The sequence below is a fragment of the Triticum dicoccoides genome, chromosome 3B, assembly GCF_002162155.2.
Source record: "Triticum dicoccoides isolate Atlit2015 ecotype Zavitan chromosome 3B, WEW_v2.0, whole genome shotgun sequence".
Taxonomy (NCBI): domain Eukaryota; kingdom Viridiplantae; phylum Streptophyta; class Magnoliopsida; order Poales; family Poaceae; genus Triticum; species Triticum dicoccoides.
The window spans coordinates 438979254-438993390 of NC_041385.1; the positions used below are offsets into that span (position 1 = coordinate 438979254).

The 14137-nt window shown below is 44.1% G+C and overlaps 1 protein-coding gene across 2 annotated transcripts in view; it reads left to right on the plus strand.

Moving 5' to 3' along the window:
- LOC119276400 overlaps nucleotides 1-2026 on the plus strand; it is a 14954-nt gene extending 12928 nt beyond the window's left edge. For both annotated transcript variants that reach the window (XM_037557453.1, XM_037557452.1), the window contains exons 9-12: nucleotides 811-893; nucleotides 1238-1349; nucleotides 1481-1555; nucleotides 1626-2026. In XM_037557453.1, the coding sequence (XP_037413350.1) occupies nucleotides 811-893; nucleotides 1238-1349; nucleotides 1481-1555; nucleotides 1626-1781 (426 nt within the window). In that variant the 3' untranslated portion in view covers nucleotides 1782-2026. The remainder of the gene's footprint in view (nucleotides 1-810; nucleotides 894-1237; nucleotides 1350-1480; nucleotides 1556-1625) is intronic.
- Nucleotides 2027-14137: the final 12111 nt, after the last annotated feature.

The following is a 14137-nucleotide window of genomic DNA, read 5'->3' on the forward strand; positions in this document are numbered from 1 at the left end:
TAGTCAGCGTGCAGTGTGGCGGAGCGGTGACGTGGTTGAAGGCGAGCCAGGCGGCGGTCCGAGAAGAAACACGGATCTGTAGCGACTGGCAGAGGAGCAGAAAAGGTGTGTTTGGTCTGATTTGCCGCGGTGGACGGGTACTGCAGGTGGCTGGAGTTGCAGCGGCGGGCGTCGCTGAGCTCACCGGAGCTGCTGGGCTGCATCCGACAGGGAAAGAGGAGGCACCTGCTGCAGCGAAGAGGAAGGGCTGCAAGCCTGAAACAACGTGGAGGGGCTACGGGATGCTAGGCCAGTGAGCAAGGTAGGAGAGTGCGGGAAGAGGAAAGCAATGAGCTGAGCAGATTGGAATTTTTATGTTAGTATTTTCTCCAACATGTATCTACTTTGTGCGGTGCTCAACCTATTTATGCAAAGAGTTGTGATTCTTCAGACTATACACATGTGTACGAGTGGAATGACTAAAATCAGATTTCATGAAAATGCAAAGAGTTGCAAATCTCTAAATCAACCTTTTCCCATTTCATTTCTTCAACCAGACATAGGAACGTAATCAACCCAACCAAACGCAAGACTGGAATTGACCCATTCCGGTGGAATGGAACCATGACATTCCACTCCACTTGGTTCCCAAACCAAACACACCCTTAGGCTAAGGACTGGCCTGCTTTTTGGTCCATAACAAACCTAACAGTCTAACCTTTCAGTTATTAGCAACTGCCAAAGTCAGCATTTGCCATGTTATTTATTCTTATTGCGATTTGATGCAACATTTTTCTCTTGTCTGATAATTTACTGTTGCGTTACATGTAGGTCATTGTAAAGTCAGTATCACTCCTAACACCAGGAGATGCTCTGAAGCTTCTCAAGTTCTTCGTGTCGTCAATACAATCTAGGTAGGAAAGCTTACAAAGCATTTTGTCTCTTTAGTACATTGTTCGGGACAAACTATGTAGTGCATCTAATATTTAACTAGAGAACATCAGTCCATTGACCATGATACTATCTTCAGTCAAACACCTTTAACTGTATGTTCCATTTATACGTTGGATTGTTAGGTCTTGGTATATTTTGGATCCAATCTTTTTGGGAATGACTAGAATGTACGGCTTCCAAAATGTGCTTAGCCTCTTCTAGTAACTTCTCCTATTATTTGGCGATTTTTTTTATTTTGCATGCATGCATACACATATGCCAGCTTTACAAAAAGTTCTTATTTAGGGATATTTATTCTCCACAGGGGTGCAAAGCTGGTTTGTTTGCTCCCGTGGCTTCAAACTTTACTTAGCCGGCACATGAGCAGCATCGTGTCGCAGGAGTCTTCTCTGCTGTTGCTCAATTCACTCTATCAGGTTAGTAATTTTATCAGCTGCCCTAACAGTATGTCAGACAAGTATGTATTTGATTAAGAATCTTTCATCAAGATTGCCACATTTTCGTTTGTTTGTTGGGTACTATTGTACTGATTGCCATTTTTTCTCAGCTTATTGATGCAAGAACGTCGACCTTCAAATCAGCACTTCAACTCTCTACTACCCTTGATTACCGTTTCAGTGAGGTAAAAGTTTCCTTCCTGTAAAAAAAGCGATATTGTTGTTGGCATTGCAAATAATTTAAACATTTTCCAGATTGCTGATGAAGAAACTGACGAGGAAGAGGCGGCCGCACCGATTATCTACGAGGACAAGGACACAGAGGACGAAGAATCTGACATCGATGCTATGGAAACCGATGGGGAGAGTGAAGAGCTCGGCGATTCAGATGGAAGTGAGAGAGTATTATGAGCGACTGACCTGTAGACTCTTATAGGACTGAGCTCTCAATCATCCTTTTCGGGTCTTGCTAAAAAAATCATTTGTAAAAGGTAGGAGCTCGAAAGCTCATGGTGTATATGAGGCTGAGATTTTCATGGGAAACCCAGCTGGGCTTGTACTATGTTAAGCATCGTGTTATGTAGCATAAACACTCAAATATCTGCAAGCATTTGAAATGCATTTCATTTACGAGATCACAACTTACACACCTGTCATAATATGTTTTTCTTTACATCTTGCATAATATGCGCATTTCATGAAAATTACATATGGGACAGTTCAATTTAGTTTCCTGTCTACCCTAGTTCCTTTGTAATTGGTTCGTGGTACCTGTTTCGGCTCCTCCTTGGCAGCATTGGTGCTCTTGAAATCCCCTTCATTGTTACTCTAATTTACTTTTTAGGAATTGTTACTCTAATTTTTTGCACCTTAGAGCATCTCCAATAGCAGCCTGCAGCCCTAAAATAGGGCAGCAGTTGGTTTTGGGGGGTGGGGGACCCTCTTCAACAGTAACCCTATCATAAAAAGTTTTTTGGGCAGCCCAAAAAGAGGCTCTGCGGTAAACTAAAGCCCCCGCCCACCCGCAACCTAGCCTGCAGATCCGCCGATCATTGCGCTTGTCGCCATCAGATCTACTCATTCCACCTCGCCATTGGCCGCCGGACAAACTAAATTGCCGCTGCACATGAATCTCGTTCCACCACCGTCGTAGACCGCCGCTCCGCCTGCATCCAGCAGCTCCGTCGCGCCTTCTCCGTCCTCCGCGCGTCCTCGTCGCTGTGACATGGTCGCCATGCCGTCGAAGCTGAAGACCGGCTTCAGGGGAGTGCAGTTGTGGTCCTCCAGCTAGTACGACGTGGAGTTCCAGTAGGCCGACCATCGGTATTAGTTGGGCACCTTCCGGAGTGAAGACCTCGCGCCCGCGCGTATGACATCGTGGTGTGGCGGCTCGGTCTGCCGATGGACAAACTCAACTTCCCGGATATCGATTCGTTGGCGGCAGCGGAGCTTGTCGGGAGGAAGGTCACCATTGTGACCCGCCGACGAAAACATAGCCGGAGATCGACATTGTTGCCGAGAAGAGCGACAAGGAGATGATGGCGAGGTCCGCGCGGGAGCACATGAAGTACGTCCAGTACGAGCAGGAGTGGTATTGGAAGAGGGACGTAGAGAAGAAGACGACGAAGAATGACGACGAGGCGGGACCTTCCTCTTCGAAGGTGGTGGTCAACGTCGAGTCGTCCGAAGACGACATTGATTGGAGCGACCTGGAGGGTGAGGGATGGTGAGGATTCTGGCATCGAGTGGGACAACGAGGACAACGAATAATGTGTAATCCCTCCGTCCGGAATTACTTGTCATCAAAATGGATGTATCTAAAATTATTTCTAGATACATCCATTTTCCGGACGGATGGGGTACCTGATAATTTAATTAGGGTGCACAAGCTCCAGTAGTTGGTTCACTATATATGTGTAGTAGCAGGGGCTATGGATGTACTAAAGGCATTTCTAAATGATTCCTATAAGGCCATAAGGGAATAACTTTTTTGGTTTACTCCCTTACGCGGACCTAGCCAATCCCCAAAACCGTTAAGGGAGTAATTTTTTTACTCCAACTTCCTAAAAATTTCCCTAAATTTACTCCAACTTTGGGCGGCCAAGTAAAACTGACTCTCTCCCTCCCGCGCCGCACTGCCTCCCGCCTCCGTCGCCGCCGGCATCGATGACCTCCGAGCCGGCCAGAATGGATAGCCAACACCCCTTGGTCACCCCGCCGGCCGCCGGCGCCGGCGAATCGCCTCCGGAATCCACCCACGCGCCGCCGCTGGTGGCGTAAAAAAAATCTTGGGATGATAAAGAACCACCGGGTCCAAGCGCCGCCTCCAGCCACGCCAATGGTGTCCGGCGTGGCCACCGCGTCTCTGGCAACAGCAGGCCGCCTTCCCGCCGCACCTACTGGAGGCAAACGGTCTCGAAAGCCGACGGCGGCAGCGGCGCTCGCCGAGGCGGCCACCAAGAAGAAGACGAAAAAGACCGTAGCGCTGGCTCGTCCAAGGCCTACGCCTCGTGCGGCAACTCCGGCTGCCCCTACGACAACTGCTCCAGTGCGAGCGGCGGCCATGGCCGGCAACAAAAAACGCGGCCACCAAGTGCTCAATGGAATGCCAACAAGGTAAAAACCTCGTGTCCCATTGGAATTCGATAGTGATGGTTCATGATCGGTAGTGATGGTTTATAGTGCTTGCTTTGACATTGTAGAGCGGAGATGAGCACAGCCAAATTCCTCGCATCATTGGAGTCCTCGTCCACCATTGGCCTTGATGATCTCAACTATGGTGACTTGTTTTTCAATCATTCGGCCACCCAAGACACAGAGGAGGCCAAGGAGGTGGTGGCCGAGGAGGTGGTGGTGGAGGTGACCGAAGTAAGCATCAAGTCTGCAAGGACCCGCACCCAAAACTACAACCAAAAGGAGGACCTTGCACTTTGCGATGCTTGGTGTGCCATCTTCATGGATGCAACAATCGGAACGGATCAAACCAAGACCATGTTTTGCGAGAGGATCACCGACTTCTACAACACCTCCGTGGACGTGCAATCAAGCCATACACAAGGTTCGCTTGGGCATCGTTGGAGCACCATCCATGATCAATGCAACCAATGGTCCGATTGCATTGACCAAGTGAACAATGCTCCACCGAGTGCTATGCAAGTGGCGGAGTATGGCCCCTACATCCAAGAGCTATTCAAGCATTGAAACACCAAGTTCGGCCACAAGCACTTCACTTTTGCATCATTGCTACAAAGAGCTTGCAAGAATGAGAAGTGGATCCAAAGAATTGCGGAGATCACTCTGAAGAGGTCAAGGTTGAGCACATCCATTGAGGATGACGACGAGGTTGATGAAGATGCTAACAATAGACCGGAAGGAAACAAGATTGCAAAAGAAAGAAGAGGAATGCATTCGGTGGCACTTACAAAGATGAACTTGTGGCAATGATCGAGACGAAGAAGGTGTTGGCGGCCGAACGCAAAGAAGACAAGGTGGCGAGGTGGAATGAGCTCAAGGCCTTTGAGGATGAGAAGTGGAAGACCAAGATGGCGGCCAAAGAGAGAAAGTTGAAGGCCGAGGAGCGTAGGCTTGCACTCGATGAGGGGAGGATTCGTGATGCGGAAGAAGGCCGAAGAGCATGCTATCATGTTCATGAATCCAGACACAATGGATGAAACCGCAAGAAAGTATTGGGAGCTCACTCATGAAGAAATCTTGGCCTCTCTTTGGAATGTTGGTGGTGGCTGAGGGGGTGGACATGATGGTGGCCGAGGGGGTGGTGATGGTGATGGTGGCCGAGAGGGTGGTGGTGGCCGAGAGAGTGGTGACGTTGATTTCTTTGTTGATGACCTCATTTGAGTGGTGGTGGCAGAGAGGGTGGTGGTGCATGCCAAAGATTGGCTCGATCCATAACATATACATGCTATGTTTATGGTGATTTTGAATCAAACATTGTGGGTGATGTCTTTTGGGTGAACTTCGCATGTTTAAATTTTAAAAACACGATGATGAAACTTTATGTTATGATGATTATTGCTATCCATGCTTTCATTTGAATGATTTTAAGATATGTATTGTGTAGTGTTTGAAGTTAGCGTGGCTAGGACACAAAATCGAGACAATTTTATGTTTACTCCACTAACTTTTAGGGGATTGGCTAGGTGCGGCCACCATTACTGGAGTAAATTTTTACTCCACTAACTTTACTCCGCCATTTAATCCCTTAAGTTTTAGGGGATCAGTTAGAAATGCCCTAACTGTGGTAGAGATGTCCTTATTAGGAAGCTTGTAGTGCAGCAGACGGAGGAGATCACAACGCCCCAGCTCGCCAAAGCCGCCTGGTGGATCCTCCTATGATGGGTTGTGAGGCCAGTTGCAGTCTTTAGAGCAGCACTCAACCAAGCCACATCTGATGCACATCGTCCCGTTGGTGCAATCATTCTTGTGGTGGCCTTCCTCCATGCAATTGAAGCAACGTCCATACACCATGCACGACTGATGTCTACTACACAACTTATTCTTGTAGACTCTTGTTGGGCCTTCAAGCGCAGAGTTTTATAGGACAACAACAAATTTCCCTCAAGTGGATGACCCAAGGTTTATCAATCCGTGGGACGCGTGGGATGAAGATGGTCTCTCTCAAACAAACCTGCAACCAAATATAAGAAATCTCCTGTGTCCAACGCACCCAATACAATGGTAAATTATATAGGTGCACTAGTTCGGCGAAGAGATGGTGATACAAGTGTAGTATGGATGGTACATATAGGTTTTTGTAATATGAAAATATAAAAAAAATCAAGGTAGCAAGTGATAAAACAGAGCACAAATGGTATTGCAATGCTTGAAAACAAGGCCTAGCTAGGGTTCATACTTTCACTAGTGCTATCTCTCAGCAGTGCTAACATAATTGAATCATATAACAATCCCTCAACATGCGACAAAGAATCACTTCAAAGTTCTTATCTAGCAGAGAACATAAGATGAAACTGTTGTAGGGTATGAAACCACCTCAAATTTATCTTTTCTGATTAATCTATTGAGCCATCCCTATAAGTGTCACAAACAACCCTAGAGTTCGTACTAAAATAACACCATATGACACGCATCAACCAACTCTAATGTCACCTAAATACTCCAGTTTCACCAGGAGTATCCATGAGTTGATTATTCGATATGCATCAAATAACTTTAGATTCATAATATTCAATCCAACACAAAAAACTCAAAGAGTGCCCCAAAGTTTCTACAGGAGAAAGTAGGACGAAAACGTGCATCAACCCATATGCATAGATTACCCCAATGTCACCATGGGAATCGCAAGTTGATTGCCAAAACATATATCAAGTGAATCAATAGAACACCCCATTGTCACCACGGGTATCCACATGCAAGACATACATCAAGTGTTCTCAAATCCAAAGTATGCAATCTGATAATAGTGAAAGCTCAAAGGTAAAAACTCAATTCATCACAACAAGATAGAGAGGGAGAAACACCATGTGATCCAACTAAATTAAGAAAGCTCGCGGTACATCAAGATCATGCCAAATCAAGAACACGAGAGAGCATGCGCGTGAAAGAGAGATCAAACACATAGCTACTGGTACATACCCTCAGCCCCGAGGGTGAACTACTCCCTCCTTGTCATGGAGACCGCCGTGATGATGAAGATGGCCTCCGGTGATGATTTCCCCCTCCGACAGGGTGCTGGAAAAGGGCTCTAGATGGGATCGTGGAGGTACAGTGGCTTGCGGCAACGGAGTCGAAGTTCTAGGCTTATTTCTGGAGGTTTCCCTATTTATAAGAATTTTCAGAGTTGGAATCATGCGAAAAGGAGTTACGAGGGGCCCATGAAGCACTTGGGCACGACCACCCCGGGGCATGCCCAAGTGGCTCGTGGGGCCCTCATGGCTCTTCTGGTCCTCCACAAAACTTCGGGGGGGGGGGTCTATTTTGTTCAAAAAAAACATCAAAAAGTTTTAGTCCATTCTGAAAACTTTTATTTCTACACAAAAAACAACACCACGGTAGTTCTGCTGAAAACAGCGCCAGTCCAGGTTAGTTCCATTCAAATCATACCAAAACCATATAAAATTGTTGTAAACATGTCATAAATACTTCATAAATTATAGATACGTTGGAGACGTATCAGCATCCCTAAGCTGAATTCATGCTCGTCCTCGAGTAGGTAAATGATGAAAGAAAAATTTATGAAGTGTGAATGCTAGCATAGTGCATAAGTTTGATCAATGATAATTTCAATCACTTTTCCTACCATCATAACAACAACTCTTTCTCATAAAACTCATCATGATAAAGTAGCAATCAACTCACATGTTATGGTTCAAGCAATGCATTCTCTTGAAACTTAACAACCTATGTTCTTAGTCACCAAACAATTGCAATTCAACTTATTTCAACAAAGTCTAAGTAAGAGCTCCACATACTCAATTATCATATAGTCTTCTATGATTGCTAATATTCAAAGCATATTTTCTAGAACAAGTAGCATCCATCAAACATAGAGAAAGATAGGGGCTTAATGTTTCGCCTCCCAACTCATTTATCATAGAGATAATTGTCAACAATAATAATTCACGATCAAATATATTTGAATGGCTATATATGCCTGGATATTTCCCACCACATGATGCTTGCCAACTAAAGAATAGGTTGGAAAAATAAATTCAACAGAAATAAAATTAACAGAAAAAGTAAAAGATAAGCCCTTCACAGAGGGAAGCATGGATTTGCAGAGTGCCAGAGCTCATTGCTTAAAGCAGAGATGAATACATTTTTAGAGGCATGCCTTTCCTGTCAACATCACAATCGAGAAGTCTCAGTATCTTCCATGCTAAACTGAAAGGATCAAGATGGACCTAGAGGGGTGTGTGTGAATAGGTACAATTACAAATTTTAATTCTTCCTTAACAATGTTAGGCAATAATGCGGAATATGAAAGTGAGCCTAACAATTGCAAAGGTGGTACAAGGGCTAAATAAGGATAACAAGATTAGCTAGTAAGTGGATGAACAAGCACAATATAACTTAAGTAAAGACTAAGTGACAAGTAACCACAAGTAGGGAGCTAGGGTTAGGAATAACCCAACTCCAAGAGACGAGGATGTGTGCCAATGTTCAATTCCTTGGAGGGAAGCTACGTCACCATTTAGAGAGGTGGTTACCACGAAGTCTCACCCTATTCTCTCTTTGAGATATCACCACGAAGGCGATTCTCAACCACTAGTGGTAGACCTTGGGCTCATCTCCAAACCCTCACAAACTTTCGGGGGTAATCACAATGAATGATTCCTCACTGAAGAACTCCTAGCGCCTAGGAGTCTTCAACCTCCAAGAGTAACAAGAACGATGGGGAAAAGCTCAAGACTTGCTCAAATCACAAATTCCTTTGGCCAAGAGAAGGGGAAGGAGTGGATCTATCACTTGATTGGACAACTCCTTGAGAACTCTCACAAATCCCTCCGGGGTCTTGGATTTGGTGTATGAGGTTGAGAGAGAGAAAGAGAGAGAAATGTGTTATAGGGTTTCCTCAAAGTGAATGATCAACCTATTCCCGGAGTGGAATAAGGCTATATATAGTGGTGGAGCAAATATGGCCATTGTAGTGTAAGTGCGTGTGTCGGCCGGACATCTAAGCCAAGGGCCGGACATCTGGCTTAGAGAGAAAAACATGTGTAACTACACTGCATATGAGAAACACAGAGGAGCCGGACAACTGGGGGTAGACCTGGACATCCGGCGCACCAAGGAGGCCCCGGACATCTCGCGAGTGTAGTCACCAGAGGAGGTAAGTTACTGGAAGAATTACGTCGGATTTCCGGGGTGCACCCGGACATCCGACGACACATGACCACCCGGATATCCGGCAGAGTGCCAGACATCCGACCATAGTGATGTGAAAATTCAAGGCCCTCTGGAAAGAACCAGCCAGAAATCCAGAATACCCCCAGAGATCCGGCACTACGGGAGGGCCCGGACATTCGGCGAACGGGCCGGACATCTGACCGTCTGGGATCAGGAGAAGAACCTCCTTTGTGTTGTGTGGATGAAAATTATTGGTGCCACTCTTGTTCTAAAATAGGATGGTTATTTTTAGGAGATGTGGCTAGGTAGAAAACGGAGGGAATTCGCAATGACTTGAGCATGTCTTTCGCTAATGCTACTTCTTGAGCTTGCGTCGATTTTTCCCTTGAAGAGGAAAGGATGATGCAACAAAGTAAATATAAGTATTTCCCTCAGTTTGAGAATCAAGGTATCAATCCAGTAGGAGGAACATACAAGTCCCCAATAGATGCACCTACACAAACAAACAAATACTTGCACACTACGCGAAAAAGGGGTTGTCAATCCCTTCATGGTTACTTGCAAGGATGAGATCTGATAGAGATAGGTATAAAAGATAAATAAAAGTGCAAAGTAAAGTAAAGGTAAATAAATTGCAGAAAGGTATTTTTTGCTTTTTGGTTTTATAGATCTGAAAATAATATGATAAAAATAGACCCGGGGGCCATAGTTTTTACTAGAGGCTTCTCTCTTGAAAGAACACATATGGTGGGTAAACAAATTACTGTTGAGAAATTGATAGAAAAGCGCAAAGTTATGACGATATTTAAGTCAATGATCATGAATATAGGCATCACGTCCGTGACAAGTAGACCGACTCCTGCCTGCATCTACTACTATTACTCCGCACATCGATCGCTATCCAGCATGCATCTAGTGTATTAAGTTAACAAGAACGGAGTGACGTCTTAAGCAAGATGACATGACGTAGAGGGATAGATCCAATCAATATGGCATAAACCCCATCTTTTTATCCTTAATGGCAACAATACAAATATGTGCCTCGCTACCCCTTCTGTCACTTGGTGAGGACACTGCAAGACTGAACCCAAAGCAAAGCACCTCTCCCATTGCAAGATGGATCAATCTAGTTGGCCAAACCAAATCAATAGATCAGAGAGAAATACAAAGCTATCTTAATCATGCATAAAAGAGTTCAGAGAAGACACAAATAATATTCATAGATAATCAGATCACAAATCCACAATTCATCGGATCTCAACAAATGCACCGCAAAAGAAGATTACGTCGAATATAACTCCAAGAATATCGATGAGAACATTGTATTGAAGATCAAAGAGAGAAAAGAAGCCATCTAGCTACTAGCCATGGACTCGTAGGTCTGTGGTAAACTACTCACACATCATCGGAAGGGCAGCAAGGTTGGTGTAGAGGCCCTCCGTGATTGAATCCCCCTCCGGTGGAGTGCCAGAAAAGGCCCCAAAATGGGATCTCACGAGAATAGAAGCTTGCGGCGGTGGAAAAGTATTTTTGGTGTGCCCTCTTGTATACGGGGAATATTTGGGTATTTATGGAGCTGAGATTAGGGTTAGAGGTGCCATGATGGGCCCACAAGCTTGGGAGGCGCCCCCCTGGGCGCGCTCTGTGAGCTTGTGTCCCATTCGTGGCCCTTCTGGCCTCCTCCCGAAGCTTCCTAGGTGTCTTCTGGTCCAAGAAAATTTGTCAAAAAGTTTCATTTTGTTTGGACACCATTTGGTGTTGATTTTCTATAGAAGACAAAAACAAGGAAAAAACTGCAACTGGAACTGGGCATTAGGTTAATAGGTTAGTCCCAAAGAATGATATAAAATAGCATGATAATGCATATAGAACATCCAAGATGGATAATATAATAGCATGGAACAATCAAATTTTTTAGATATGTTGGAGACGTATCAAGCATCCCCAAACTTAATTTCTGCTCGTCCTCAAGTAGGTAAATGATAAAAACAGAATTTTGATGTGGAATGCTACCTAACATGTTTATGCAATCTTTCTTATTGTGGCATGAATATTCAGATCCATAAGATTCAAAACAAAAGTTTAATATTGACATAAAAACAATAATACTTCAAGTAGACTAATAAAGCAATCATGTCTTCTCAAAATATCACGGCTAAAAAAAGTTATCCCTACAAAATCATATAATCTTGTCATGCTCTATCTTCATCACACAAAGTATTCATCATGCACAACCTCGATGACAAGCAAGCAATTGGTTCTGAAGGAAATATGCCCTAGAGGCAATAATAAAGTTATTATTTATTTCCTTACTTCATGATAAATGTTTATTATTCATGCTAGAATTGTATTAACCGGAAACTTAGTACATGTGTGAATACATAGACAAAACATATAGTCCCTAGTATGCCTCTACTTGACTAGCTCGTTTATCAAAGATGGTTATGTTTCCTAACCATAGACATGTGTTGTAATTTGATGAGCGGGATCACATCATTAGGAGAATGATGTGATGGACATGACCCATTCGTTAGCTTAGCATTATGATCATGTTAGTTTCATTGCTACTGCTCTCTTCATGACTTATAAAGTTCCTCAGACTATGAAATTATGCAACTCCCGAATACCGGAGGAACACTTTGTGTGCTACCAAATGTCACAATGTAAAAGGGTGATTATAAAGGTGCTCTACAGGTGTCTCCGAAGGTGTTTGTTGGGTTGGCATAGATCAAGATTAGGATTTGTCACTGCGTGTTTCGGAGAGGTATCTCTGGGCCCTCACGGTAATACTCATCACTATAAGCCTTGCAAGCATTGTGACTAATGAGTTAGTTGTGGGATGAAGTATTATGAAACGAGTAAAGAGACTTGCCGGTAACGAGATTGAAATACCGACGATCGAATCTCGGGCAAGTAACATACCTATGACAAAGGGAACAACGTATGTTGTTGTGTGGTTGACCGATAAAGATCTTCGTAGAATATCTAGGGACCAATATGAGCATCCAGGTTCCGCTATTGGTTGACCAGAGACGTGTCTCGGTCATGTCTACATAGTTCTCGAACCCGTAGGGTCCGCACGCTTAACGTTCGATGACGATTGGTATTATGAGTTTATGTGATATGTTGTACCGAAGATTGTTCGGAGTCCCGGATTTGATCACGGACATGACGAGGAGTCTCAAAATGGCCGAGACATAAAGATTGATATATTGTACGACTATATTCGGACACCGGAAGTGTTCCGAAGAAGTTTCGGATAAACCCGGAGTGCCGGAGGGTTACCGGAACCCTGATGTCTACTACACAACCTTCTTCTTGTAGACGTTGTTGGGCCTCCAAGTGCAGAGGTTTGTAGGACAGTAGCAAATTTCCCTCAAGTGGATGACCTAAAGTTTATCAATCCGTGGGAGGCGTAGGTTGAAGATGGTCTCTCTCAAGCAACCCTGCAACCAAATAACAAAGAGTCTCTTGTGTCCCCAACACACCCAACACAATGGTAAATTGTATAGGTGCACTAGTTCGGCGAAGAGATGGTGATACAAGTGCAATATGGATGGTAGATATAGGTATTTGTAATCTGAAAATATAAAAACAGCAAGGTAGCAAGCAATAAAAGTGAGCGTAAATAGTATTGCAATGCTAGGAAACAAGGCCTAGGGTTCATACTTCCGCTAGTGCAAGTTCTCTCAACAATAATAACATAACTGGATCATATAACTATCCTTCAACATGCAACAAAGAGTCACTCCAAAGTCACTAATAGCGGAGAACAAACGAAGAGATTATGGTAGGGTACAAAACCACCTCAAAGTTATCCTTTCTGATCGATCTATTCAAGAGTCCATAGTAAAATAACACGAGGCTATTCTTTCTGTTCGATCTATCCTAGAGTCGTACTAGAATAACACCTTAAGACACAAATCAACCAAAACCCTAATGTCACCTAGATACTCCAATGTCACCTCAAGTATCCGTGGGTATGATTATATGATATGCATCACACAATCTCAGATTCATCTATTCAACCAACACAAAGTACTTCAAAGAGTGCCCAAAAGTTTCTACCGGAGAGTCAAGACGAAAACGTGTGCCAACCCCTATGCATAAGTTCATTGAACCCGCAAGTTGATCACCAAAACATACATCAAGTAGATCACGTGCATATTGTCACGACCGGTTTTCTGGGTATTAATTTCTAGAAAAATGGTCGTTGTGCTCACCAGCCCCAGGATTACTGTTAGCTGATGAGACACCGACTTGATACAGAATTTCCAAGCACAATACAAAATATGTAGTACAAGACCATTCTGGCCTGTGAGTACAACAAATGGTTTCTAGAGGTTTATGGCGGAAGCGGTTTGTGAATCATAAGTGTCTATGGGACTCCATTTCCCACAGGAATAGCTGACCAGGTTAACTCCTATCTTTGCGAGGCTGCTATCACCGTTGCTTAGGTTCCGAGGCTGTCATCGCGTCGCTCCTCTCCATGCAAGAAATCTGGCCAAGACAATAGCCAGGGACAAGCCAGTGAGTACTTTGAATGTACTCGCAAACATTATGAACACTGGGATAATATAAATGATAAACATGCACTGAAATATTCTATGATCACATCGTCAGTCATAAATAAAATCTCTTATGCATGCAAATAGGTTATTTATATGCAACATGAATGAGCAATAGTGGAGTGGAAATAAAATGCCGCAGTCGGGCGTCTGTGCGACACCACGTAAAGGGCTTATAAAGTAAATAAATAACAAGCAATGCCACAGTCAGGCGTCTCAGCGACACTGCATAAAGGGCTTATAAAGTAAATAAATAACAAGCAATGCCACAGTCGGGCGTCTCAGCGACACCACATAAAGGGCTTATACAGTAAATAAATAACAAGCAATGCCACAGTCGGGCGTCTCAGTGACACCGCATAAAAGGCTTATAAA